This window comes from Metarhizium acridum (genome assembly GCF_019434415.1).
Source record: "Metarhizium acridum strain ARSEF 324 chromosome Unknown scaffold_272, whole genome shotgun sequence".
NCBI lineage: Eukaryota > Fungi > Ascomycota > Sordariomycetes > Hypocreales > Clavicipitaceae > Metarhizium > Metarhizium acridum.
In genome coordinates this window covers 258,995-286,636 of record NW_027094024.1, presented here as the reverse complement: position 1 = coordinate 286,636, position 27,642 = coordinate 258,995, and the positions used below count along the sequence as shown (strand labels likewise).

At 49.3% G+C, this 27,642-nt stretch overlaps 11 protein-coding genes across 11 annotated transcripts; 8 read left to right on the top strand and 3 right to left on the bottom strand.

Moving 5' to 3' along the window:
* Window positions 1–112: 112 nt before the first annotated feature.
* On the top strand, window positions 113–2,373 carry J3458_012869 (uncharacterized protein). The gene is made up of 3 exons (XM_066120167.1): window positions 113–1,029; window positions 1,085–1,647; window positions 1,731–2,373. Exons 2-3 carry the CDS (start codon window positions 1,517–1,519, stop codon window positions 1,867–1,869), a joined length of 270 nt encoding a protein of 89 aa, XP_065974802.1. The 5' UTR covers window positions 113–1,029; window positions 1,085–1,516; the 3' UTR covers window positions 1,870–2,373.
* A 5-nt stretch (window positions 2,374–2,378) lies between these two features.
* J3458_012868 (uncharacterized protein) lies at window positions 2,379–4,916 on the bottom strand. The gene has a single exon (XM_007810536.2). The coding sequence runs from the start codon at window positions 4,720–4,722 to the stop codon at window positions 2,767–2,769; it is 1,956 nt and encodes a 651-aa protein (XP_007808727.1). The 5' UTR covers window positions 4,723–4,916; the 3' UTR covers window positions 2,379–2,766.
* A 766-nt stretch (window positions 4,917–5,682) lies between these two features.
* On the top strand, window positions 5,683–8,709 carry J3458_012867 (uncharacterized protein). The gene is made up of 3 exons (XM_007810537.2): window positions 5,683–6,963; window positions 7,034–7,634; window positions 7,709–8,709. The coding sequence occupies exons 1-3, from the start codon at window positions 6,124–6,126 to the stop codon at window positions 8,185–8,187; spliced, it is 1,920 nt and encodes a 639-aa protein (XP_007808728.1). The 5' UTR covers window positions 5,683–6,123; the 3' UTR covers window positions 8,188–8,709.
* A 242-nt stretch (window positions 8,710–8,951) lies between these two features.
* SPT5_1 (transcription elongation factor spt5) lies at window positions 8,952–12,219 on the top strand (the record flags this gene model as incomplete). Its single annotated transcript, XM_007810538.2, has 3 exons — window positions 8,952–9,236; window positions 9,295–11,533; window positions 11,597–12,219. 3 exons carry the CDS (start codon window positions 8,952–8,954, stop codon window positions 12,217–12,219), a joined length of 3,147 nt encoding a protein of 1,048 aa, XP_007808729.1.
* A 652-nt stretch (window positions 12,220–12,871) lies between these two features.
* J3458_012865 (uncharacterized protein) lies at window positions 12,872–13,474 on the top strand (the record flags this gene model as incomplete). The annotated part of the gene is made up of 2 exons (XM_066120166.1): window positions 12,872–13,331; window positions 13,410–13,474. 2 exons carry the CDS (start codon window positions 12,872–12,874, stop codon window positions 13,472–13,474), a joined length of 525 nt encoding a protein of 174 aa, XP_065974801.1.
* Window positions 13,475–14,595: 1,121 nt separating this feature from the next.
* On the bottom strand, window positions 14,596–16,790 carry J3458_012864 (uncharacterized protein; the record flags this gene model as incomplete). The annotated part of the gene is made up of 4 exons (XM_066120165.1): window positions 14,596–15,108; window positions 15,169–15,272; window positions 15,357–16,357; window positions 16,478–16,790. The coding sequence occupies 4 exons, from the start codon at window positions 16,788–16,790 to the stop codon at window positions 14,850–14,852; spliced, it is 1,677 nt and encodes a 558-aa protein (XP_065974800.1). The 3' UTR covers window positions 14,596–14,849.
* A 626-nt stretch (window positions 16,791–17,416) lies between these two features.
* Window positions 17,417–18,598, bottom strand: J3458_012863 (uncharacterized protein). Its single transcript, XM_066120164.1, has 3 exons — window positions 18,248–18,598; window positions 18,136–18,172; window positions 17,417–18,084 (listed from the first exon to the last, which is right to left on the bottom strand). The coding sequence occupies exon 3, from the start codon at window positions 18,024–18,026 to the stop codon at window positions 17,694–17,696; it is 333 nt and encodes a 110-aa protein (XP_065974799.1). The 5' UTR covers window positions 18,027–18,084; window positions 18,136–18,172; window positions 18,248–18,598; the 3' UTR covers window positions 17,417–17,693.
* Window positions 18,599–18,803: 205 nt separating this feature from the next.
* J3458_012862 (uncharacterized protein) lies at window positions 18,804–19,661 on the top strand. Its single transcript, XM_066120163.1, has one exon. The coding sequence runs from the start codon at window positions 18,852–18,854 to the stop codon at window positions 19,293–19,295; it is 444 nt and encodes a 147-aa protein (XP_065974798.1). The 5' UTR covers window positions 18,804–18,851; the 3' UTR covers window positions 19,296–19,661.
* A 517-nt stretch (window positions 19,662–20,178) lies between these two features.
* Window positions 20,179–23,364, top strand: J3458_012861 (uncharacterized protein). Its single transcript, XM_066120162.1, has 2 exons — window positions 20,179–22,543; window positions 22,604–23,364. The coding sequence occupies exons 1-2, from the start codon at window positions 20,519–20,521 to the stop codon at window positions 22,835–22,837; spliced, it is 2,259 nt and encodes a 752-aa protein (XP_065974797.1). The 5' UTR covers window positions 20,179–20,518; the 3' UTR covers window positions 22,838–23,364.
* Window positions 23,365–23,572: 208 nt separating this feature from the next.
* On the top strand, window positions 23,573–24,874 carry RHB1 (GTP-binding protein). The gene is made up of 3 exons (XM_007810540.2): window positions 23,573–23,769; window positions 23,831–24,099; window positions 24,189–24,874. Exons 1-3 carry the CDS (start codon window positions 23,718–23,720, stop codon window positions 24,426–24,428), a joined length of 561 nt encoding a protein of 186 aa, XP_007808731.1. The 5' UTR covers window positions 23,573–23,717; the 3' UTR covers window positions 24,429–24,874.
* A 110-nt stretch (window positions 24,875–24,984) lies between these two features.
* On the top strand, window positions 24,985–27,429 carry SES1 (Cytosolic seryl-tRNA synthetase). Its single transcript, XM_066120161.1, has 7 exons — window positions 24,985–25,390; window positions 25,467–25,537; window positions 25,657–25,818; window positions 25,881–26,302; window positions 26,377–26,467; window positions 26,531–26,899; window positions 26,982–27,429. Exons 1-7 carry the CDS (start codon window positions 25,258–25,260, stop codon window positions 27,111–27,113), a joined length of 1,380 nt encoding a protein of 459 aa, XP_065974796.1. The 5' UTR covers window positions 24,985–25,257; the 3' UTR covers window positions 27,114–27,429.
* The last annotated feature ends 213 nt before the right edge of the window (window positions 27,430–27,642 follow it).

Sequence of the window (27,642 nt, the reverse complement as noted above, 5' to 3'; positions counted from 1 at the left end):
CCTCTTTTTTTTTTTCCCACTCCTGCGAGGTGTGCGCAAAAATCCCCATTTGTCGTGCGGTGAAGGATAAGACGGCGCCAATTGTTATCTACAGATGGGGCTGAGAAAAACTATGAAGTAAAAGATGAGGATAATCAATTGACCCAATTCTGCCAGGATAAGTAGCTTAAGCATCCATCACAAAGGTCGCAACCTCTCAGCACGTCTCGGAGGCCGTTGGCCACGCTGACACGAACTGTCGCAACCAGATAAAAAGTCATACCCACCAGCCTACGACGTCTCACTTTGCAGTTATTTTTCGGTAGATTGCTTCCACCACCCATCGTGACCATGTGGAGGCAGCAATGAGCAACCCGAGGAAGTATCAAACGCGCATACTCTAATCTTCGACAAACGTTTAGCAAGAACTTCCCAATACTAGTAATGATCAAGTGGCGTGTAATCGAAACAACGCTGGGCTCATCACAAGGCCCTCAGATCGGGGGAGGCAATTTCCACCACAGCCAATAGTCCTTAGCCTCGCCTCTCGATGTGTTTTTGTTCCCCTCAGGGACTCGATATTTATGTTGGGGTAAGGGAGCAACGCATGAATCAGCGAAGAAATAGCTAGTACGAAACAGTCTTGTCCGCCATCCCCGGCTGGGGCAGAGCTTGGGTCCATCGCCATTCGGAGGATGTGGTGTCATGGCTGTTCGTGTCTCAACAAAACATAACCACCCAAATTGTGAGCCACAGGAGTACATCAAATGATCTGCCCGTTATGACCGCACGATTTATCTTCCCAAAGGGTGCAACTTCACCTGGAAGCGGCCCCTGGTTCTGGTAACAGCATAACTATTACAAGACAGGTCCTAAATTATCACCAACTATTAGAAGTCTCATGTATTGAGTAAAAAAATTCTGTTTAGCTGTCTTGTAATAGATGATAGCCTGCGCGCTATGGCAGTTAGCATCCTTGGTCGTTACAAAAATGGCACCTGCACACATTCAAGAGATCCTGTGGGCTGACTCAGCAACTATTAATCTCACGTGAGCCCATCATCCAGCTAATGGCCTTCAAGCAGCGCAGCTGACAAGCTCTCAGAATTCGGTGGTGGGTCGAGTACAACAACAGCTCCTCACACCAGGAAACACCTTCGAGTCAACATTTACCATCTCTAACCACTCATCTCGGTTCCATCGCTGTCTCCTAGAGAGTACACACAAGAGACGCATTTGACTCACAACGAACAGGATAGGGCGATACTTGTTTCTGCTATCTACTTCACCCCACGCCCTCGACTACAGCGTCGCATTTTCACATCCAGTTTCCAACCGATAACGATCATGGTGGTATGTGTATAGTCGCCCTTTGTAATACAAAGCTTGATGGTACTGTCGCCATCGCGAAAAAAGCTCCGTAGCATCTTTTCTTTTCTTAGCACCATTTGTCTAAGAATATATATCTTACAGCTTCTCAACCTGCTGACGTTTGGGCTGTGGTCAAAGGTTGGACGCTTAACGCACTACGCCTTCGATGCCGTCCTTAGTAAGTGGACTTCTTGATACAATTTCCAGCTGGCAGGTAACTCGTCACACAATGCTAAACAAATCCTTGATTGAAGTTTCTGCCTTTCTGGCAGGCATGAAGCGGTCGACCGGATTGACGTGAGTACCATATCACCAGACTCTTGCAACCGTGCCTCTGCAAGTGGCTTATTTGTTCCCCCTTCGGGATATCCCAGGCCCAGTTTCAAGACAGAAAAGGTAGCGGGCGAAAACAAAGAGGTCTCAAAGTGGATAGACAAGTATCTCGGGGTAGGCGAGTGGGTGATGGATCAGTCTGTCGCCTTTGCAGGGTCTAGTGGCTTTTTCGAGCGAAGAAGATGAGATTGGGCGAGCAATTAGTGGTTTCAACGGCCAAACCTTGCATATTTCCTGGTCGCTGTTTTCCGTCAATACATCGGGGATATATGCATGTACCATGCAAGTACGCCACTTTCCTCTTAGCTGGCCATGTAGGCAGCTTGGACTGTTGGGTCAAGAATAACTCGGCCTTTTATGCAAACGACTTACAAATCATCACGTCAAATTCCTGGTTCTGGCGTTTGTCATTCATTTAATGTTTTTCCGCGTTGGCTGGTTTGAACTTGATGTGGATGAGTCGATGTGGGCTTTCGACAATCCCTTCTCAGGACCCGGGCTCAGCAGAGCGCAAAAGGAAGCAAGATATCGAAATTTAAAGCTGAGGTCTCAATATCTGGTTCAATATATACTCGGCTACATATATATATATATATATATATATATATTTTTTTTTTTTTTTTTTTTTTTTTTTTTTTTGCGTCTTCTGTGTTACGTGATCAATCCCCCTAAGCAAATATAACGTCATCGCTATGTACCGCAAGTCATTCTACCAGTGTGACTGTTTAGACGCAGATTCCTGACCGAGGGCAACTGATTTCTTTTCAAGCAATAAGATATTATTAATAAGTTAATGGGGAAAGAAAAAAAGAGGGCCAGGTACTCATGTAAGATATCTAGTAACACTATATGTTGGCCGTACCTAGAAGATATTACTTATTATTTAAATTTTTATCAGATATCCATTCAACGCCACGTATGCACTATGGGACTATCCGTACTGGTTTATCATAAGACCTTGCTCAAACCGAGCTCTCATACTGATACACGGGGGCAGCGCATCGCCTGTCTGGTGCCCCCTCCCCGCCACGACATATTCAGAAGAATTCACAGAGCGCTGTCGGGTCTCATGGCGTCTCAGTCTCAGTCGTGCTCAGCTAGAAACTCGAGCGGGACTTCATTTTCGCTATCCTGGCTCCGGGGCCTTTCGCCACTCACGTCCATACTCCTAGATCTATCTTCATACAGCTGCTTAATACTGGATTGGTCAGTACCGTCAACGTGGGACAAAAATAGATCTGGCGGGACGTCATTGTCACTGTCTCCTTGTGAATGTCCATGTTGATCCGTGGCACGAGAACCTCGCCTAGTAGTTGGCATGCCCTGATTTGCATCGTCTCTCCCCGTATTTGATGAAGGCAACAGGCTTTCGAGTACACTTTGAGCCTCCCTGAACGTCTCCAACTCGGCGCCAATAGCACAGATAAGGAGATTCCAACTACGTGCCTCGGCTTGTCTCATAGCCTCTTCTAGTTCCTCTAGAACTGTATTCATACTTACCAACTGGGCTTGTATGAGATCACCATCCGAAACTGCGTTCTCTTTGCCCTTGACAGAGGTCTGCGCTGATGAACCGATACCGTCCTTTAACAGACGTCGCAACTCTGATTCAAAATCAGAAACCAAAGCAACCACATGGTCCCATACATCTGCTCCCTTCTCTAGCGCCTGGCGATCTTTATCCACTTGTATTCTTCGCCTCTGCAGGATCTCCAGTTCAGCCTCCCACCAAGACTTGGCCATCTCTGGTGTGCGACGTTCGGGAATGAGGCGGAAAAATTCAAGACCACCCGATGATTCAACATCCTCGCTTAAAGCGCCGCCATCCGCACCAAATACAGCCGATTCAAGGGGTAGGAAAGAAGGCCGTCGAACAAGAAACGCGAGTTCTGAATCAACATCCTTTAAAGCACCACGGTATCCGCTTAAACCTGCTTCTCTTTTTCCCTTGGCGTCGTTCATCTTCTCTTTAAGCCATTGTCGTTGATTTCGGAGACTCATAAGCCTTTCATCAAGCGTGGCGATCTCTTGATTCACCGAATTATACTTTGCCTCCAGTTCCCGCAACTGTCTTCCCAATGGCTCATTTTTATCACAGTCCACCGCCATTATCTTTGCCTGTATACCAAGCCGTCTTGTTCCGAGTGTGTTGAGTTGCGCCAGAGCATTCTTCCGCTCCTCTATTGCTGTGTTTATTTTGTCGATTTCTTCCTCACGAAGCTCAACTAAAGATAGTATTGCTCTACGCAAGCCTTTTCGAGCAGACTTGAGGCCTATGGATCGATTATTCGCAGGTTGCCGTACTGGTATGATATTTCCTTCTGGTGTGGACGTTGGAGGTATGTGCAGGCTCCTCGGCATCTGAGATGTTGATGTTGCGGTGGAGTAAAACGTGCCTGTTGGCGTGCTGCTTCCTGTATCGCTGTGGACGTCAATCTCTCTACTGGCCAACGACAAACCTCCGTTTTCGCTTCCGGATACCAAACCTGCAACCTGGGAATCCAGTAGTTGTTGAATATCCCTTTCTAAAGCCCTCTGGCGGTGTCGCAGGCTACGCCAGGTGGTATCAGACTGCAGGCTGTATGGGGTGTCTTGGCTTGTCCTCTGGTCAAACACGGCTTGGGCTATGCTTCTTCCCAATGTTCGCATTAGCCCGTTGGCCTCTCGTCCTCGCTCAAGGGTGACTGGCGTCGGGCTAGATTGGCGCGAAGAGACCACTACTGACGAGGCAATAGGCGGTGGCGGACCGGCAAACATAAGCCTAGGCTTTCTCTTGGAATATGATCCAGCCGAGTCGTCTCTTCGGTTCGCAGAGTGTGGGGGCGTTCGTTTAGACGGCAAGGTGACAGATGGAGATTCATGCTCGGGGATACTGCCGTTCTCGTGTTCCTGTCGCCATGATTCGTTTGGCCGAGATTCTAGCGGTTCGAGCTGATATTCGGTCGCAGTTTGCGAAGCAGGTGATGTCAACGACATGTTCGAGGCCCTTCGAGCAGCATGATTCAATCGATCAATGAGAGACGGTGACGTTGTTGCCATCTCCAACGCCCAACTTTTTCTGAAGAAAGGAAGAAAGTATAGTCATGGATGAGGGCAAACTATCCTGACATCGAAATGCAACAAATAAGTACAGCATCCAGCATCAAGAAGAGAAAATAGGAGCGGGGGTAAGACAGTCAACAATGGCGTTGGCCAGCACGCGCATTGCTCACGAGGTCTTGTCTCGACAGTGGAGGGGACAGGTGATATGGTGGGTGATGGGCACCTGCATAACACCCTAGCAGCTACGTAGGTACGGAGTAGGTAGTTAGGTCTGGTCAACTGTTCTGGTATTTATTGCGCCACTTGCCTCGGCTGCAAGAACTCCCAGTGCCAGCTATGTTGATAAAGACACCAGACAGAACTTGATAAACTCGACAGAGCGTAAAACACTTACCTGCGTAGTATGAGCTATTGGCTGATGTTGATACAATACTGTTATGCCTTTCTGGAGAGAGAACTGTTTCTCGGTATTCCAAATTCGCCATTACAAATCTCTAAATTGCACGCCCAGATCAACAGTCAAGTACTTTTGGCTCGTTGGAACTACAGCGAAGAGAAAGACCACATGCAATTTTCGCATGACCCTAGGTAATTGCAAAGCTGCATGGATCTTACCAGAGTGTGTAATGAACGGGTCAATTCTGAAAAGACTCGGGTTTCTCCAAGCTGGAACTTCCGATTTCAATGGTCCCACAAACGGCAGTACATGAATTTCATCCGTTCAAATTGATCCCTATTGAATTTAAACTCGCTAACTACTTAGATGAGCATCTCCCAGTGCTGTGTGATGTGCAGGATGCCCAGGCGCCCAGGAGAAGGAACATTACTTTACACATATATTTCTTAATTGGTAGTTTTTAGACACTAAATTCTGTTAAGGAGAATGGGTTTAGATCATGGCAGGGCATCTTCACCCTCTTCGACTCGCGAAGCTTTTCGAGCCCGAGCTATGGGGGCTTTTTTCTGTTCGGTCTGCTGGTTTGGTTGACTTAACCTGCTCGGGCCAGATGTATTTTCAACTTGACAAATTCAGTCCCATTGAAATCAGTTGACTCGAGTTCAACACGTAGCGTTCACTCACAAGCCCTGTTCCAGAGCTCATCCTCCTCACGCAAACGCCTTGCCAAATCCATCCACGCAGATCAACCACCATGGACGCCACCTTCTTGCCGTCCTGATGCGAAATCCACAACTTGCAACCTTTCCCCATCAATTTGGTTGAGCCTATCAAGACGCGTCCATCACATTATAGGCGCCTCACAACCATCTTCCTCCTGACAAGCAGTTCATACTTAACAAAAACATCGCTTGGTGGCAGGGTCGCCTGGCAGTTCTGGAAACTGGGTTGGCTTATTATCCAAAAGCACTCCAGAAGTTGCCAATGAGCAGATCTTGCCGATGAGTCAATCCCAGCAGCTGCCTCCAGCCCGAAGGCAGGTCGGCTCAGGGTCTTACGGGCCTCACGGAGGCCAGCCAGACGAATTGCATATGCCTGGTATGACTTCGAGTCCGCACGGTCAGATGGCATCACAGAAGGACTACACGCCACAAATCAAGCTTGACTACCCGCCCGCAAACGCCCACCCCGCCGATCAGACCCAACCTCAACACCATCACCACCACCAACAGTCTGCTGGTTCAGGCGTACCAAACGTCCTACAGCCGGGTGGCCTGTCAGCCCGTCCAACAGCTGTTACCTCTAATACCGCGCCAACTCTTCCCACAATACACGGCGCGATGCCGCCTCCTTCGACCGGCCCACCCCCGTCGCAACAGAACCAACACGGGCACCAACACTCTCCTGCTTCCCACGAATATCAAACACCGCCGAAGCCGTCCCTCTCAATGGCGCATTCTCACACGTATTCTCTCTCTAGTCCCTCCGCTGGCTATGACGGTCCGACCAATTACCATGCCTATACTCCAACGACGCCTGGCGGCCCGGCATCTCAACTCATGTCACCTGCAGATGCTGGCAAGTATGGTACCCCCGAGTCACAACGAAAGTTCTCCAATACGCCGCTTGGCCTCGCCGATATAAGACCCCGCGCCGATTCTAGCATGTCAGACGGGGCTCCTGGAGCCACGGGTCAGGACATTTCAAGCACACAACCTGGGCCTAGCAACTATATGGCCCCTTGGGCGGTCTATGCATTTGACTGGTGCAAATGGCCCCCTCTGGGGAATGGCGCTGGAAAACTAGCCGTAGGAAGTTATCTTGAAGATGGCCATAATTTTGTATGTACCTATAAATCCCGAGCCAGCTTTTCCATTCCCGGTTGACACCACCAATGCTAACATGACCAAGATCCAAATTCTCGACAGTCAAGTTGTTCCTGCCACACAGGACGTTTACAGCTCAGGCACGTCGAAGTATAGTTTGGAGTTCACCAAAGTCGCTGAAGCAACACATTCGTATCCGGTTACTAGGCTTCTATGGGAGCCTCCCTCATCTCAGAAACAGTCGACAGATCTTCTAGCGACGTCTGGTGACCACCTTCGACTTTGGTCACTGCCCTCCGAGACGCAAGCCAACCCGAGCAATAATATTACCCGCGGGGGTCGAGATGCGTCCTCTATCACAAAGCTGACGCCCTTGGCGCTGCTGTCGAATTCGAAAACACCAGACCATACAGCACCTCTCACATCCCTTGATTGGAATACCGTCTCTCCAAGTCTCATCATCACTTCAAGTATCGATACGACATGTACCATTTGGGACATTCCGTCACTGACTGCCAAAACACAGCTGATAGCTCACGATAAGGAGGTCTATGATGTGCGATTCTGTGCCAACAGCGTGGATGTTTTTGTGAGCTGTGGCCAAGACGGAAGTGTCCGGATGTTCGACTTGCGCAGCTTAGAACACTCGACTATTATATATGAACCGACTGGCAAAGAGGAAAGAGGTACTTTTCCATTGCTCCAATCAAATGCTTCAATCAAATGTTTCACTGTTCTGTGTTACTAACAGAACCCTAAGATGGTAGTGGTCGTTCCAGTCCATCACATTCACAACAGACCGTCGGCAGCCCACCTCCTCTATTGCGTCTTGCAACATCACCCCATGATACGCATCTTTTGGCAACCTTTGCCCAAGACTCGAGCACGATTCGCATCCTAGATGTTCGACAGCCAGGTCAAGCGCTCCTTGAGCTCAAGGGACATACCGGCCCAATCAACTGTGTCGAATGGTCACCGCTCCGACGAGGAACGTTGGCATCCGGCGGCGACGACTGCCAAGTTCTCGTCTGGGACCTCATGAATTCGAGTTCATCGATTGGAGGGCATCCACTAAATGGGACTCCGCAGCAAGATAACCACCGAAACCCAGTGGCCAGTTGGGAATGTGAATATGAGGTTGGGAACCTTGGCTGGGTCCCTCACCTCCAGAATACCGACTATGGTGAATGGCTAGGAGTCAGCGCGGGCCGTGGCATCTGGGGGACACGCCTGGTGTGAAGGGCTCATGGAGACACCAAGGATACAACTTTGTTTGAAACCCAGGCTGAGAGACTTTCTCTATATGAAGATAGAACCAGGCCAGATGGTCATTAGGAACGGCAAAGAATTTCTCCAGTTTCACAGTTAGCGCGAAGAGACTCAAGATGTCAACATCCATCGGCAAAAAAGACGAAAAAATAGAAGATAACACGATCCAACGATGTAACGACCCAACTCTGCCCCCCATGCTAGTGAATTTGTCTTGTTAGTAAAGGAATTTATTTAGGTGCAGACTGTCAAAGTCGCATCTTCTGTGAAGATTTATCTTGCTCATAAGCCGGAAAATGGACTACGGATTATCAATACTATTGTTTACGGCATTGCGATGAATAGCAGTGGAACCTCAATGCCCACCCAGGAACCCTTCTTTCAACAAGTAGAGAGAGCATGAATAGGAGATGCATATATCAAATGCCGCTTATTTTAAACATGTTCAAATCCAATAGTTCGGCAAAAGCAGTTTATGTTTAATTTACTGGACGTTAGCCGCTGCGATCCTGATGGCCTAGTCAAAGAAGTGACGCATGAGGAAACCCCGACGATTAACCGACCAACAATTAGAGCAGCTGCCCTGCGGTCCGGCAGAGCTACACTTGCCATCCACACAGGAATCGCTCAGCTAACACACCTCTACATTTTCTCCAATCCACAAAATCTCTTCCAAAAGGGTTTCCAGAATCTAGTAAAGAGAGTCGCTACCCGATTTCACCGGGAGCAGCATCATGGCCTCGAATGAACCACCACGGTTCGACGATTCTGAAGATGAGGAAGACTTCAACCCTGCTCCTGCTGACCTGTCGGATGAAGAACCCGCAGGCAATGACGATGAATCGCCGCGTAAACCGCACTCCAACGATAGCGATGAAGAAGGTGGCGAAAAGGTAACACGCGGTAGTCGCCGAAGTGGGGAGGATGATGCCGACCAGAATGATGAAGATGGTGAAGACAGAGATCAAGATGAGGATGATGATGAGGATGATGACGACGATGATGAGGATATCCAGCAGGTAGGTGTTTGTCTCTCCCTTTTTATCGTACTGCGGCTTTCTTTAACCTCGCGGTCAGGGTCATCGTAGAAAACGACGCCGAGATCGACGTAACGCCTTCTTCGACATTGAGGCCGAAGTTGATGACGAGGATGAGGGAGAAGACGAAGAGAAGGATGGTGAGGAAATTGAAGACTTCATCGACAACGAACATCCTGACGACATTGCTGAGAGCGCCCGACTCGACGATGATCGAAGGCATCGCGAACTGGACCGACGCCGTGAGATGGAAGCTAGCTTGGATGCTGAGAAGCAAGCAGAGATCCTTCGCCAGCGATATGGAAATAGACGGTCAGCCAAGGGCTTCGGAGATTCTGCTGTTGTACCTAAACGTCTACTACTTCCCAGTGTTGATGACCCTAGCATTTGGGCTGTCAGGTGTAAGGAAGGCAAAGAGCGTGAGGTCGTCTTATCCATCATGAAGCGTATTGAAGAGCGAATTGGGACAAAGGATGAGCTGGCTATTACCGCGGCATTCGAAAGAGGCGGTGCCCAATCCGTCATGAAAGGCTTCATCTATGTCGAGGCACAACGCCAGACGGACATTCTTGTCGCCTTGGATGGCATGTTGAATGTCTACCCTCGCTCGAAAATGACCCTGGTGGACATCAAGGATATGCCAGAACTTTTGCGAGTCACAAAAACACCCACACTAGAGCCTGGTGCATGGGTACGACTTCGCCGCCCAGCGAAGCACGGTGGAGACTTGGCTCAAGTCCTCGATGTTACGGAGAATGGCTTGGAAGCAAGAGTGCGTTTTATTCCTCGGTTAGACTATGGCATGCGGGATGAAGCGCTGTCCAGCCTATCGTCGGATGGCAAACGGAAGAGACCAGGAGCTGCTGGTCCTCGTCCGCCGCAAAGACTATTCAGTGAGATAGAGGCTCGTAAGCGACATCCACGATACATTCAGGGTAACCCTTCGACGAATACTTGGTCTTACATGGGCGACGAATTCGAGAATGGGTTTCAGGTCAAAGATGTCAAGATTCAACAACTGGTTGTGACAGACGTGAATCCATCCTTGGAAGAGGTAACGAGGTTTGCTTCCGGTGCTGAGGACGGTACGGAGAACCTGGATCTCAAAGCGCTTGCTGCTAGCTTGAAGGACAGCAATACGCTCGTGACCTACCTTCCTGGTGACATTATCGAGGTGTATTCTGGTGAACAAAAGGGTGTAGTGGGCAAGGCTACAAACGTCCAGGGTGACATCGTCACTATGTCCGTCACGGAAGGCGATCTTGAGGGACAAACAATCGAAGTACCGATCAAGGGCCTGCGCAAACGGTTCAAAATTGGTGACCACGTCAAGGTCATCGGTGGCAGTAAATTCCGTGATGAGGTGGGAACTGTCGTAAAGATATCCGAGGATCGTGTTACTCTCTTGACAGATCAGACAAATACTGAGGTGACAGTATTCAGTAAAGATCTGCGAGAAGCAAGTGATATCGGTGGACAAGGATCACTCGGTCAGTTTTCGCTTCACGACTTGGTTCAATTAGATCCAACGACTGTTGGTTGCATTGTGAAAATCGACAGAGAGTCACTTGTTGTACTAGATCAATATGGCGATACAAGACAACTTATGCCATCTCAGATCTCCAACAAGCTCCCCAAACGAAAACAAGCTGTCGCGGCGGATCGGGAGGGCTCAGAGATCCGACTGGATGATGTTGTCAAAGAATTTACGGGCCAACATAGACAGGGCAAGATCATTCATATTCACAGGTCTTATGTCTTCTTACACACAAACGACAGCAACGAGAACGCGGGCGTCTTTGTCACCAAATCGAGTATGGTTAATACCGTTGCTGCGAAAGGTGGGCGCGTCAATGCAGCATCATCTGGCCCGGATCTAAGCGCCATGAATCCGGCATTAAAGATACACAAGAATGGTGGAAATGACAAGCCCTCCCAACCTGTTAAGATGTTTGGCCGGGATCGTGCCATCAATCAGACTGCCATAATTAAAAAGGGACCCTATAAGGGCCTTCTTGGTATTGTCAAGGACACCACCGATACCCATGCTCGAGTGGAACTGCATACCAAGGGTAAGACAATCACGGTTCCGCGTGATTCGCTGAGCTTCAAGGACAAAACGACAGGCGCTACTATTGATATTAATGGCAGAGGGCGTGGTGCTCCTGGTGGTGGTTTTGCACGCGGTGGTGGCGACAAAATGCCTGGCTGGCAGGGAGGATCGCGAACGCCAATTGGCACAGGCAGTTCCGATCGGGTTCCAGCTTGGGGCTCACGCAGTAAGTCTTCATATGGTGTTTACTCCGCTTGGGTTGGTATTGCTAACTCTGTATGGTGATCAGCACCTGCTGCTGGTGGACGAACTCCGGCTTGGAAAGCTCAGGATTATTCTGGCTCACGGACTCCGGCTTGGGCTGATGGCTCACGAACTGTGAACCCTTACGATGGTAGCCGTACGGCATATGGCTCGGGATCACGTACGCCCGCTTGGCAGTCCGGGGCACGTACTCCTGCTCTCGGTGACGCTTTTGGGGCCGGTTCGCGAACACCGGCTTATGCTGGAGGTGGCGCCGATGGTTGGGCATCGGGATCCAAGACACCGGCATGGGGAGCGTCGGCGCCTACTCCCGGGGCCAGCGGTACTGACTCTTGGGGTTATACCCCCGGGGCAACTACGGGGGGGTATGATGCCCCAACCCCTGGTGCAGCCATTGGTGCCCCTACTCCGGGCGCAATGAATGCTCCAACTCCTGGTGCATATTCCGCTCCAACTCCTGCGGCTAGTGCGCCAACTCCTGGTGGTGGATGGCAGGGCGGATGGGGCGCAGAATCGGCTCCGACTCCTGCGGCCGCCGCCCCGACACCCGGTGCAAGTGGTTACTACGGTGCTCCAACTCCAGCTGCATATGGTGGTGCTCCTGAAACTCCAGCGGCCAGTGGGCCAAGGTATACAGATGACGATTAATTGGGCCGGCTGGGGCGCTTGGGTTATCATCCTAGTGAAGACTGTATTAGAATGGCACTTGAGGGGTAGCAGGTTCCGGCGTTTGGGTGAATTGTATGTAATAACTATTACACGTAGACGTACTGGCGCAGGACGCACCGTTAGGTCACTGCGGCAGAATCTCGCTTCTAGCAACTATCAGTGGCTGAATATGTCCGGTCGGTAACTGAGAGTTACTCTATCCGTGTTTCGCGCGGTAAGATGTATGTTGGTAGGATTGAGCAGTATGGGTTGTAAGCTGTACCCATATATTTATTGCTCAAGCTTGAGGACCCCGGGCCCTCCCTTCCCTTCTCTCGCCTCTCTTACCTTCAGTTGACGATCATACTTATCAGACATGCCTCGTGTCCTAGCCGGCTTAATTGGCCGCCAGCGAGTCTCTCCAGCCCCGATTTGCATGGCTACACAACCAATATCAATATCGTGAGTTAGTAACTAGACGGCTTTGGGAGCCACCCTATACTCACCCACACGACCCAGCAATCTTTTTTTTTTTTTTTCGCCCCTTGTCTCTTTCATTGTCAACCTCCTTCCTACAACTGCCACACGGTCCGGTGTCAACGGGTGCCAGACTGCTCATACATCACTCACCACCCTCGGGATATTCCACGCCATGAGATACATTACAGCAAATGCGCTACGCCCTTCACAACCTCCCACACTAGTGCTTTCCCCGTGCAGAGGTGGCCGATACATGCCAGCTTACCAACCGACCGAGTCGCCAGGCGGCGTGTTTAATATCCGAACTACACGTAACCAGCAAATACACACGCATCTTGCTAGGAATTTCACAAGCTCCACGACGAGAAGAGCAGGGAAAATCGCCGAGGGGAGACCAGGAGCACAGCAGCAACCGACCAAGGATACATTCCACAAAACCGCGGAGACGAGGGATGCTGCGGTGCAAGTCGTGCGGGTGAGGCGGGCTGCTGAAATAAAGACAAAGGTGGAACTCGAGAACGTCAACCAAAAAGAATATCAGAAGCGATATCAGTCAGCAGCGAGAAAATGGGTGTCGACCATGATTGCCTTACCTATTCTCCTTGTCACCAGTTACTATCTGTTTGATAGACGTAAGTTTACCATGCTTCAAGCAAGGAAGCACCGCAAGCGGGCCACGACCTGTCGCAAAGCTAACTCGAGTCCTACAGTTGTCCTAGGGAATGAGCCCAAAACGCTATCAAAACTGAGCACAACCGCGAGCCGACGTGAATAGAGAGCACCCGACGGACCTTGCCAGACTGGGCGCGGCGGGCGACCACGACCGCGGACTACCTGGCTGACGGGGAATAACTTATTGCGATAGCCTTAGGGTGACCGTATATGGACGTGAAATCAACGGCGCTTTCTGCGCACCAAGTTGATCATTGGCATCAACATACCTCAATAGGTTAGAGCCGACGATGACTACCAGGTAGCTGTCGTCGATACTCGCTATAGGCGCTGACGTACTGTCATCACGATGCTTCCGCTAGGCGACTTCACTGCACACTGAGAAATGGAGGGTCTCGTAAGAATGGTCCACTGACTTGTCACCGAGCAATACGTTACCAGGAGGCTATTGCGAGGGGATTCCGATGTTACATCGAGCATCCAACACTGAAACTCGGGACGAAATTGATCACCAAGGATCATCATAAATTAATCGAGATATAATGTAGACTAGATTACGGGAGCCACAGCTTCGCATCTAATACGAATTTGTCGCGATCACACATGACACCAAGTTGATAGATCAACCATGCAATGGAACGAATAAACATACCGAATGGATTCATGAGCGATATTAAGCAAAGAAAGTGGTTTATACAACCTCGGCGCGAGGTATGAGACTCGGGATGGCACCCGCCGCACACTGCATAGTAGAACCAACTCGGGAATACACTCCAGCTGCTCTTTTAGGTGACTAGTATATTATTTGGATCGGAGTGAAACCCGAGTCATGTAACAAACAGATTCATAATATCCCAGGCGATATTGACGTCGTCGACCCACCCGGTACATTTATTTCCAGATGAGAACGCCTGTACTGTCGTATGAATCTGGTCACGAGGTTTGATAGACCTGTTGTTGACTAAGGCGAAATATCTGGTAGCGGGGATTTTCTGTTGGATCAAAACAAGGAATCGGGTGAGATTACTCTCGTTGGGGCACTGTAGTCCGTCCCCATCATCGACTCCAGATTCAGGCGGACGGCGATGCTGTGGCCGCTCACAGCCCAGTGAATTACCTCGAACGTGAAACTTCTCCCATGCAGCATGAGACCATCATTAGGATGTCAATCTTTAACGGATTTACTACATGGTTCGCTTTGGTGGCGAAGCACTGGAATATTGCCCATGAAGTCACGATATGGAGCGTTATGTGCAACGGCCGCATCTCTTGTCGTTGATTTTTCCCACCAATATGCGGTGATAGTAAGGATGCGATGCTAAAATGTGTTTAAATATCACCTAAGTGACCTAGTACTACGTACTTGAGTATTCGGTACCTACTAGGTACCTAGGTAGCTTGTGAGGGGGAAATGGACCAGCTCTTAAACATTGAAGGCAACTCGAGGTTGAATGTCGCATGTTGGATGACGGCAGTGGTTACAGCTTCGCCGCCAGTTTGCCTTCACCCCTCTTCTCAATATCAGCAGCGTCTCTTTTAGCCCACTCCCTCATCACCTTTCTCTGTATCTTGCCGCTCGCTAACTTCGGAACTTCATCAATAAAAACCACGCCACCCCCGAGTCGCTTATGCTTGGCCACCCGAGAAGTTATCCATTTCTCTATGTCGACCGGCTGAAGCTTTTCTCTGGATTGTGGTTGAAGGACTACATATGCGCGAGGCAACTCATTACCATGTCTGCAGTCAGATATTAGCATTTGGCGTTAAATCTGCCTAGATATGGGGCGTCACTCCTACATTGTGATTCCTACTACTGCAGCATCTGCCACATGCTCGTTCTCCAAGAGGACAGCTTCAAGTTCCGCAGGGGCTACTTGAAGACCGTTGACCTTTATCAACTCCTAGTTTGTCACTGTTAGTTTCGGCCATGCTGGGTGCAACAAGAGCTAAAAGAAAAAAACAGCTCGTTTCGAGTACCGACCGACCTTTTTGCGATCCACGATCCAGAAGAAACCATCCTTGTTACGGATTGCAACATCTCCGGTCTTGAGCCAGCCATCCTGGATGGTCTCTCGTGTTGCCTTTTCGTTCCGCCAGTACCCCAGGCATACGTTGGGTCCTTTGATGCACAATTCCCCCGGGGTATCAATTCCAACCTCTTGACCCTCGTCATCAAGAAGTTTGCACTGGGAGTTGGGCATGAGGTTGCCTACCGTGCCCATGACATCATCCGAACGTGAAGGTAGTACGATACTTGCGCAGGTTAGCTCAGTCATGCCCCAACCCTGTCGGATGGGAATTCCCAACTTCTTCCGGCAATCGCTCTGGAGTTCTCGGGACAGTGGCGCAGCGCCACATCGAATTTCTTGGACACTCGACAGATCGTATTTGGAAGTTTCAGGGCGCTTTGACAACATGACCAACACAGGCGGAGCCACCTGTAAAGTAGTAATCTTATATCGGCTGATGGCATCGAGAAACCGTTCAAAGTTAAACTCCGTCATAACGTAGACGGGGTTTCCCAACCTAAGGGCCATAAGAATGGTATATAACTGGCCATAGGCGTGGTAAAGAGGAAGAAATCCGATCCACCGCTCTCGCGGGGGGTTTCCTGACGTTAAATACGGCGTGTCGACATATCTCATGAAATAACTCTGCTCAAGATTCGCAATAAGGTTCGAATGTGATACACACACCCCCTTTGGGAGCCCTGTTGTTCCTGAACTGTAATTGATAGTAGCAATCGTCTGGGTAGCCTCTTTTGAGGTCAACAGCGGCCAACTCCAATTCTCTGCTTGCTGTGGAGTTCCCAACATACAAGTCCAGTCCTCGATGCCATTACGTGCTGGCGCCACTTCGTCAGAGAACTGGTAAATCCTATCTTTCTGCACGCCGACCATATCACAAGCCGCTATGGCCCGGTCGAGGACTGCTGGATGTGCTAATACTACCTTCGCCGTCGAGTTGGAAAGCTGGTGAGCTAGCTCTGCATAACACCACTACGGTTAGTATATGTGAAAAGAAAAATGAAGTAAAAGTAAAAGAAACTTCTTCTCCTTCCTAGCCGATATGTCAGGACATGTGTAGTGGTTGATGTGAGACGGACCTTGGGTAGTATATGACGGGTTAGCACCACTGAACACGTATCCGGACCCAACAATGCCGAGATATGCGACGGGGACGAAAATATGGTTTGGAGTAAAGATAAGAACAACGTCTCCCTTGTTTATACCTAGCTGGGAAAGCCCTACGCCGAGTCTCTTAACCCATTGTAAAGCACCCTTTGGGGACAAATTCTTTTCAGGCTGCCTGCTGTTGAACCAGAGCGGCTCGTCTGATAAATTACACTTTCCAAATAAATAGGACAATAAATCGGTTTGGGGAATGTCCAAATCCGAAAATGAAGACTTGAAAGGCATTTTTGTTTGATGTCTGGGGAAGGTTTTAGGCTCAGAGTGTTCTGGGTGAGAAAGGGGAGAAGGTGTCGATAGAATAGGAGCTTTCCCCGGAAAGACACTCAATTTAACGCAGACAGTCTGGCCTTGATGCCATTATTCCTAATTACCTAGGTAAGGACTCAGTGAGGAGTACATCCGACCACCGGTAGTCACCTTCTCGATGCCTCGGTCCCAGCAATTAGTTTGTATGGTGCCGATCTGCATTGCTAGTGGGGAACATCCGTGCCGGGGCATCATCTGCTTGGTGCAAGACACATTCAGGGCCGCGGAAACAATATCTGATGCCGACACTTACATAATTACCCCGCGGACCAGTCTGGTAATTGCGTCGCCCTTGCTGGAAGTAAGGGCATTTATTTACCCGAAAGAAAATCATGGAGGCTAGGATGTTAGCTGGTAGCATCTCAAACTCCGTCACGCAGCAAATCTATACACCCACTGTACAAGGACGGAGTCGAGCATAATTCCAATCATGGCAATACGGGATAGCAGGCAACATGGGTCTCACACACACACACTTTCACGTATATTGATTATCAAGGTCAGCAAACGTCCTTCACACTGCTCTCAAAGGACTGCTAAGTTTTGGTTATGATATACATGTGGATATCTATTCCGGCGAGATTCTACGTCTACCTCTAGTACTAGCTTTCAGCACCACGAAACAACTACCTAGTAGTCAAGTCACGACGAGAAACCATCACCTACCTAGGTACCCTTCAGAGTCAACAACCACTTACTAGCCATGGAGATTGGTACTTAAGTACACGTCGTAAAGAACCAAAAAAAAAAAAAAAAGAAGAAGAAGAAGAAGAAGAGGAGAGAAATAAAGACATGATAACATTCATGCAACAACAGCACAAACTATTCCTTTGGTCCGCCAAATCTGGAAATACCACTTCGAATACTCGAGTCGACCTTCTTGGCCATCTTCTCAAGAGGCAGGCGGTTGTCAACTCGCTGAATAGCTCTTGAGACAGGAGGCTCAATACGCTGGACAGCACGTTCGACGCGAGGTGTAAAATAGGTGATGTTGCGTTCCCATCTTGGTGCCCATTTAGCAGTTTGGCGAGCCAGTCTTTCCTCGGCGCCTGGCATGACGAGATAGAGAGGAGTGAGTACGCCAACACCGGCGGCACCCATGCAAAAGACCTCGGAGCGTTTGGCTCCAGGCAATCTTGGGACTCGGTGAGGCATGATGTTGATTGAAGAGAGGTGTGGTAAAGTCAAATGTGTATGGTTCTGATCTGCCTGTCTAAGAATACTATTAGCATTATTCGGTACGGTTCGAGAAGGATGTCTGTACCAGTTATAACAGTCAGATGAAATTGTAGTTGCACAAGCTTTGGAGTGATGCAGGGTGATGACTGGTAATGATCATCATCTATAGCAGTTGAGGGGGGACGAGACATAAATACCTAATTGTTCAGCCAGGGAGGGGGCGAAAGCCAGAGCCACCTGCCATCGAAATGCAAGCGCAGGGAAAGACCAGTCGAGAGGTGGCGTATGTGTACACGGTCGAGGCTACTGACGGATGTACTCACTGGTCAGCCTTTGTATTGCGCCGGTACATGGTTCTCCGCACTTTGGTACAACACGCCATGCTCGTGTGAGGACTCAGAGACGGTACCGTGGTGCCAGTGCTACATAACCTCCACTAGTCATGCCACCAATGCAGGACCCTCATATTCTGGCGTGTTGACAAGGTGAGATGAGACATGTCGACCAATCCAGTTCGCCGCTATTCCGCCCAGTAGCATCATGCCCGCACACACAGGCTCGACGCAGGATGATTGAAACTGGACCTGGGCTCTCCGTACATTTTGGGCAAGAAACAATCGCTGTTCAAGGTACCAGGCTTCTGGCCGTTCCGCGTTCGCAGTCGCTTGGTTGGTTTGGGATCACAATTAGGGAGTGGCGCTGGCTTCTCGTCGGTCTTTTGCCGCTTGCAATTGAATACCCCCCCCCCCCCCCCCCCCCTTCTACATTCTTTTTCTCATCTGCCAAGCATGATCCTTCGTCATGCTTCACATTCGCATCAGGCACTGTTGTAGGAAGGGCAGGTGGTGTTTTGGGTGTTTTGACCAGGCCTCGTCCAGCTTGTTGCTCCACCCCCAGAATCATGGCCCACTTCCCCAGACAGGGCTTCGGCAAAAGAGACAGACGCTAGTAAGCCCCATCAACGATGAGAAAGATTCTTCTCCCCACTCCGCTTTGGTAGGCTGGAACGTCCATCATCCGTGTTGTGCACTCTTCAGCCCGGCTGATCAGGATCAGCCAAGCCTCACTCAGTCTTTATATGCGAAATGGCAGCAAAACGAGTTGATGAGCTATGCATCACAAGACGCGATGAATTTTCACAATACATCTTTTTTTCGATTTGAGTCGTTGCGTCAACTGCCATCACCCTGTGTACATTATTTCTCCAACAATCTCCAAACAAAGGAGTATCAAACAAGTGTTTAAAGGTAATGAAGTGCCTGTTGCCTGAGGTGTTTGGATGGCGAAGATATGGGCGACAGGTGCAGATCCTACTCTTGGAAATATTATAATATCATTGGTTGGGAGCAGGCTGGCTGGTACCCTGAGTATTGGAAGTATTTTATTTTGTAAGCTCTTTTACGGTGTTGAGTACGCACATAAGGTCATGAGACCATATGAGCAGCGATGTCTTGCGGCGTGCGTACTCTGAGCGAGCTAGCTTTGACCGGTGTCCTTTATTCTATTTTGCAACTAATTTTTTCTGGGAAAAGATTTTTTTTCCCTACTATTTTTTATTTTTTGTTTTCGTGGACGAGACTACTGGATGTAGAAAAAATAAAAATAAGTGCGTTATCTTACTGATTTTAAAATTTAAATTCCTCTTTTTTAAGTCCTGTTGAGTATCTTTAGTGGAGAGTTTTTTTATTTATTTATTTTTTTTTGAAAAAAAAAAAAAAAAAACCCTCTATAAAGGGCATTTTACAGGAGGTAGGTGTCCATTGTTTTTTTTAATATTCTGACCTTGAACCTGGAATTTACGGGTTTCAGCAGAAAAAAAATTACCAAAGATCGCGCATTTGTGCACGTTTTTCCACGGTTTCCGGCTTCGCGCGACTTCATCACCACAGGAACTATATAAAGCTGGGGTCCGGGATACGGCATTCAGATTCAGTACACATCTGAGCATTAGCCCTGCAGCGACTTGAAGACAAAAAAAAAACGATCGTAATGAATTAGACAATTGTTTGGTCTTTTCTGGCGTGTACACGCATGGACCACAGGTATCCTAAATAAAAAAAAACTCGCGAGCATCTCTCTATATGATAAGAATGTAAAATGTGTTGTAAGTTCGGAAAGACGTTGTTGAGGCGTGTCTTGTCAAGTCAAGTGCATTCATCGAAAGGCTTGGCTCCAATTGGTTGCGGCCCACAATGACCTCAGCCTGAAGACGGCATCCGCGCCGTGTTGTTGATTCGCTACCACCAAATTGCGCACCACCACCACAACACATCGAGAAGTCCGCCGTGTTCCGACGGCTTATGCTTCAATCATTATATCGGCTGATAGCTGCACTGTTAGCGACAACGTCGATTCTGCATTTGAACTGCATTCTTTCCATGGCCGGAAGCTAGAAGCTTCCTACCTGGCCGTTCGGCTGTCCCCTTCACACGACTGTATTTGAACAACTTCTCTCGATCGCAGTTATCATGGCCTCACGACACGTACCCAATGCCCCCAGAGGCATTGGTCAGCAAAGGATGGTGACATATGCAAGCCAAGCCCGTAAACGAACATCGACCACGGCAACAACCCGCGATCCGGACCCCGATTCGTCGCGATCGAAGTTGTCGCAAATCTACGATTACCCGTCGTCGCCCGAGAGTACATATCAACCCTCGAAACTGCAAGACTCCTCGCTTAAAGCATCTAAAAAGATTCCCATATCATCCTCATCGAAACCAAATTCCAGTACTGCGCCAAGCAAGACACCACGACCGCCTCTTTCGAGAAATGGACTGGCGGGGAAGCGTGATCATGCCGCCGCCTTTCCTGCAGATCGCAGCCAAAGGGCCCAAAAAAATAAGGCCAACGATGAGGAAGATGGTGGTAGAAATGAAGCAGATATCCTAGCACGGCCAAGTCCCAACACCATCTCCAACCTCACTCAGCATGACGCAAAACAAGCTTCGAAAAACCATAGCTCTGATAGAGATCCGATTTCCGCTAGCGCAACGCCAGTGAAACGTACAAATGCAAGTTCTTCAAGACGACCGCGCCTGATAGATGCTCTCGCCGCCCAGAGAACGTCGCTCTCACTGGATGATGACGACGGAGAACGAGAACCGTCACTAGAAGTTGAACAGACATTGGATATGCGTCGGGATTTCCGATCCCAAGACGTAGACCGCAGCATCCGTACTCCAGATCGTCGGGGAACGACAACGCCGGCTAACCGTAAAGTTCGGTTCACCTACAGTCAGTCTCGAAGGATCGTCAGCGAATCGCAAACCCCGGAGCTTTTCGAAAGCCCTAGTAGAGCTCAGGAGAATGAGCTGGACCCATTACTAGCTGAGACACACGCGATTTCCAGCCCTCCGGCCGATGCCTTTGCCCCCGACGACTCTGATGACGAGGACAATACTCACCCTGCAATCAAGAGTGTCCATGAGTTAAGGCGCGCAGGCGCGAACAATAGATTTGCGGACGAGATGGACGATTTAATAGCAAGAATTGGTCTTCCGGGCACGAGCAGCGCTAGTATGAGACGAAATGCGCTCTGCGAACTGGTACAGAAGCTTCAGCGGAAGGAGTTTATGAGACAATTTCGAGACCACGCTTCTCGAGATGCGGTTGCTCGAGATATTGGAAAAGAACAGGATATCATTTGTGGTTTTGGTCTGGTATCCTACCTGCTTTCCTTTTTAACCGCTGGGCCGGCTCCAAATCTGCTACGGCAACTGGCTGGTGACGGTGTCGGTAGGCTGTTGGCACTACTTCTTCGTGTAGACGAGGACATTACAATTGTTGCTTCCCAGAAGAAGATGAACATGTCCAGAATGTCGAAATTGTCGGTCGATGGGGTGAAGTCCATTTTGCAAGGCCTACCAATATGGCATGGCTACCAACCTGTCTATCTGTCCCCACGAACAGCCGCTCTTCAGCTGATGGCCTTGCTTAGTCGCTGTGCAGACGCGGTGTTCCTGGATCAGATTCTCTCGGACGCACAGTCAGATATTGTTTCAGTTGCTACCTGGGCAAGCGAGGAAGGATCTTGCGGCGACGTGGACTATGCTCTAACTGTATTCACCCTCGAAACTCAGTCCAGTGCTGGAGTAGCCCCAAGGCTGAATTCAGACGGCGGCCATCCAGCGAGGATCGCCAGGCTGCTTTCGCGAGCACTCCAGCAATGGCCGAGTGGACGGCCAGAGCTAGACTCGGCGATTCTTAAGCTGGCCATTAACACCACCAATGCTGAGGATGAAGCGGCAGCATTTGATGACTCGCAACTTTCTACAAAGCTAGCGCGTCGTGTTGGCTACCTGTTTGCCAACGTACGCAATACGATTTTGGCGGGGAAGTTGGATGGCGAGACGTATGATGAACTCTTGCTCTTGCTGGGCGTCATGATAAATATTATGGAGCACTGCACTCCCGCGAGAAGGGCCGTGACAGAGGACACCATGGATAATCTAGTAAAGTTGTGGCAGGATAATAAGGAGTCTGTTGGCGAGGTAAGCGGCCCGTTTAATCTTCCTCTCTGTCCCTTTACTGCTGTGCTAACCCGTAACTAGGCAGACTCTGTAGACAAATCCAAATTGAGCGTTGCCGTTGGATACTTGTCTGTGCTACTCGGGTACATGTGCCTGACAAGACAGGCGAGGGGTTGCCTAGAGCACCATGTTGGCCCTGGGGCACTGCAAGGCCTCCGGACTTCGATCCAACAATTCGCAAGCATGTATAAAGCCGTGGATAACAAAGCTCACGCAATGGACATTCTCGTGCAGGAGCTTCGGCGGGTAATTTGAGCTGCTCTCTTTTGTCAACAACACAAACCGTGCATATCTGTGCATAATCGAGGGAGGTCTACCAGACGGGTCAGGGTTGACTGCGCCTGCTCATGCGGTGTTTCGGCGCTCGTCTGTTGTCTTGTTGGTTTTATGGATAACGTGGCGAATTGATGGATAGATATTGGTAACGGGTTGGGGGGTGTATGTCAGTCGAAGCTAGCTCTGCATTGGGTCATTATTTATTCATGAATCGTCGATCATTGTGATCTATTTTTGCCATGAACTTCATGGATGGGACACCGAGGCGTAACCACCCATCACCTTTACTTTTATTGAGTTCCATGCGTCCTGTCTTCGTAGGCGTAAGCTCGTTGCCAGCCAGCGCCCGCCGCGTGAGAGAACAGTGGGCGTAGCTTAATACCTGACAGTTTTCAACATCGCTGATCTTGCGGTACTCCTTACAGCAGCCCCCGCATGGGGGCCCGCATGGGGTCAAATTGGTTGACGGAGAAAAGGTATTGTGACGAAAAGGCGACGACTCTGGCGAGGTATGCATGTGATGAATCTGGCCGGTCCCGGAGCCTACCCCACTACCACGCTCTAGTCTGATTGCGTCCTGGTACCTCTGGGTAGGTACTCCGTACTCCGTACTAGGTACCTACCTAGGTAGGTAGTTCTGGTTGGCACTGATGGTGGGAACTTGATGGTGGGCTGACGGCGAATGCTCAAGCGGGCAGACACTAGGTGGGCATCATCGACCAAGTTCGCGCCGTGTTCGTCGAACCGCGCAATCGCTAAACGCTGTCGGAAGAACGGACACCCCATGAGCCTTTATCACGGCACTGTTGCGCCGTAGAAGTCACCATTTTGTCCCTTAACATCTGCCGCGCCTACCAGAATGCCTGCGCCGAAGCAAAGAAAGGTAGCCATCGTCGGCAGCCGATCCGTAGGTAAGGGCGGACAGGAATATGCCATGGAAGCAACACGACTACAAATACTGACCAGAATCAGGAAAATCTTCCCTTGCGGTCCAATTTGTCGACGGACACTTTGTAGACAGCTACTACCCAACGATCGAGAACACTTTTAGCAAGACAATCCGGTATAAAGGCCAGGACTATGCCACAGAAATTGTCGACACTGCTGGTCAGGATGAATACAGCATCCTGAATTCCAAACATTTCATTGGCATCCATGGCTACATGCTTGTGTACTCAGTCTCGTCTCTGCCCTCATTTGAAATGATCCAGGTCATCAGGGAAAAGATCCTCAACCATTTGGTAAGTCCCCCCCGGGCGTCAAGGGCAATCTTTCTCGCCACAGACAATGCTCGCCACTGACAGAGTGACTCTTGGGCCACGGCCAACAGGGGAGCGAATCTGTCCCTATTGTCATAGTCGGCAACAAAAGCGACCTGCGACCTGAACAACGCCAAGTGAGCCCAGAGGAAGGAAAGAAGCTGTCGGAGAAGTTCCACTGTGGCTGGACAGAGGCAAGCGCGCGATACAATGAGAATGTTGGTCGCGCGTTCGAACTGTTGATTGCCCAGATCGAGAAGTCACAGAACCCGGGCGAGGCCCCAGAAAAGGGCAACTGTTCTCTAATGTAACATCATAGGAGAAGTATAGCTGCGGGCAGCTTGGGGTTGAGGCTCTTGGGAATATACACACACATATATATATAGGTCTATTACACTATAAACGATTTCAATATCAGTATTATGAACTCAGGAGCACATTTTGCAATTGAGTGGTCTCTGGCGTGTCATAAACCTAAATCTTACGACATGTGTACAGGGCTCTGCCCATTCACACAACCAAGAGCTCGTGGTGAGGAACATCGTTGGCTGTCGATGCAGAGAAGGCCAAGGTATGTGAGGGTTGGCTACTACCTAGATAAGCGCCATAGTCACCCAGAGTAAGGAGCAAGGCCCTTCACGATTGCCGCAACCAAACTGGCGAAGGCTACGCAAAATCAGAGGACGACGATATACTGCTCAGGTTGAGTAAAAGTTGGGCGTCCTCGTGCCTGGCTTGACTTGACAAAATGTTAGGCTTTTATCAGCCTCGCCCCGCCACAGCCACATTTCTGCTCTGCTGCCAATGTGCTGCACATGCTCAAGTTTTTGTCCACCCCCTGATATCTTTTCGACCCCACCGACCAACACACAGTCTGCCCCTCCTCTCCCCCACCAAAAAAAAAGGTGACTATTCGGGGAGAGTGTTAGGTTGTTCACCAAACTGTCTCGTGCAAGCTGTGACTCAAAAGAAAGGGAATTGCCTTCAACTCCCCAAATAGTCACATATTCCGCACAAAAACAACGGAATCTGTGTGGTTCTAAGAATACCGACAACAAGCAGACAGAAAGACCGGGATATTACACCCAAGCTCCGATACCAGCTTTGCGAACGTCCTCGAATCGAACAAATATCTACAAAATGCTTGATGTTATAGACTTTATCACGGAGCGCGGTGGTGATCCGGAGAAGATTCGCGAGTCTCAACGTCGCAGATCCGCCAATGTCGACGTTGTGGACGAGATTATCGCCCTTTTTGAAGATCACCGAAGAAGTAAGTCCATCAATCCCTCGCAACTTGAAGCTAGAATCAACCCCGAGCTGACAAAAACACCGTCGTTCGCGACTAGCCCAGTACAGCGCTACACAAGTGAACAGCAAGATCAATGATGTTCAGAAGCAAATTGGAGCTAAGAAGAAGGTTAGGCAAGGCCAAAGATTAAATTGTCGACGGAAACACCCTTCGTTCCCTTTTCTTTCGCTTTCTCTTCTATTTCTTTGCGTGATCCCCCGAACTATCGCTAACGGTTTACAATTTAGGCTAAGGAGGATGCGGATGAGCTTCTCAAGCAGAAAGGTGAGCTTGAGAAGAAGAAGAAGGCATTGGTAGAGTCCGCTGTCGAAAAAGATGCATTACTCAAAGCCAAGATCAAGACGGTAGGCAACTACGTACATGACTCCGTGCCCGTGAGCAATAACGAGGTTTGTACCATCCATGAGTGTATGTGGCTCCAACGTGATGTGATTTTAACACCATTCCACAGGACAACAACGTGGTAGAACGTACATGGGCACCAGAAGGTGCCACGGTAGAGAAGCGCAGTAATGTTCTTTCTCATCATGAAGTCCTTCTTAGACTCGATGGCTACGATCCCGACCGTGGTGTGAAGGTAGTTGGCCACCGTGGCTACTTCTTACGACAGTGGGGAGTATTTTTGAACCAGGCTCTAATCAACTATGGCCTTGAATTCCTCAGCCAGCGAGGGTATACTCCCTTGCAGACGCCGCAATTCATGCTCAAGGATTACATGGGCAAGACCGCTCAACTTGAGCAGTTCGACGAGGAGTTGTACAAAGTGACAGATGGTGAAGCAAAAAATGACAAGTACCTGATTGCTACGTCGGAACAGCCTATTTCCGCATTCCATGCTGATGAATGGCTGATCCCCAAGAACCTTCCCATCAAGTAAGTTCATGGGCTGTTAGGGCAATAACGTCATATTTTCTACTTGATCTATTATTAACAATAGACTCCCTCAGATATGCTGGTTACAGCACTTGCTACAGACGTGAAGCAGGTTCCCATGGCAGAGATGCCTGGGGTATTTACCGTGTCCACCAGTTTGAAAAGGTAAAGGCATACCTCGCAGCACCATGTATCAACTGAGGGTCTTTCATCGCTGACAGAGCAAAGATTGAACAATTCCTCTTAACGGATCCGGAAAAATCTTGGGATGCCTTCCATGATATGATAGGTATTTCCGAGGAGTTCTACAAGTCGCTTGAGTTGCCGTATCAGATTGTGTCAATTGTGTCTGGCGCATTGAATAACGCGGCGTCCAAGAAATTGGATCTGGAGGCCTGGTTTCCCTTCCAAGGCGAATACAAAGAACTTGTCTCTTGCTCCAACTGTACCGACTATCAGTCTCGCGCCCTTGAGATACGATTTGGCTCCAAGATGCAGACTGATGTCAAAAAGAAATATGTTCATTGTCTCAACTCTACGCTGTGTGCGACGACCAGAACTATGTGCTGCATTTTGGAGAATTACCAGACCGAGGAGGTGAGTAGTGCTGAGCCAGCCCTCCGCAAAGAGAGTCCACATATTTTCACGGAGCAAAATTTTCTAACTAATCACATAATAGGGGCTGAGAGTACCAGAACCTCTCAGGAAGTATCTCCCGGGAGCACCAGAATTTATTCCTTTTGCCAAGGAGTTGTCAAAGGAGTCTACCTCACAGAAATCTCTACCTCAGCGACCAAAGGGAGGAAAGTAGCTGCCCGGGCCCTCACCATACTGTCATCTGCGCTTCCGCAACTGACTATGCATTGGTGCTATTATACGCGTTATGCAGATGGGATACTGGAATGGCATGATAGACAATCTTATACAAGATTTCCCTCGTTTCATCATGATGCTCGTTCTGTATTGTGTAAATGTGGAGCCGAAACAGATGGAATGTGCTACTTTAGGGATTGTGGAAGCTTGGTCGGATGTAACTGATGCAAGTATGTTCCACGCACAAAATCAGGTAGCCAGGAGACTATTTCGTAGTCGCACAAGTAAAATTACATTTTAATCTCAGGCGTCAGCAAAATTCTGTGTGTATCCGTTAAAATGGACACAAGTCGCAAGTGGTGTTCGTTGGTGGTTTAGCAGGGTGGCGCAGGTGTATGCTACCAACGCCCGACGTTGGCTGAGCCACATAACTGCTCAGCATTCGGCCTTCAGCACCAGCCTCCCAGTATTCATTCTTACACAAACAAGACTGGATTCAGTGACGAACTGCACTCCTGACAATACGA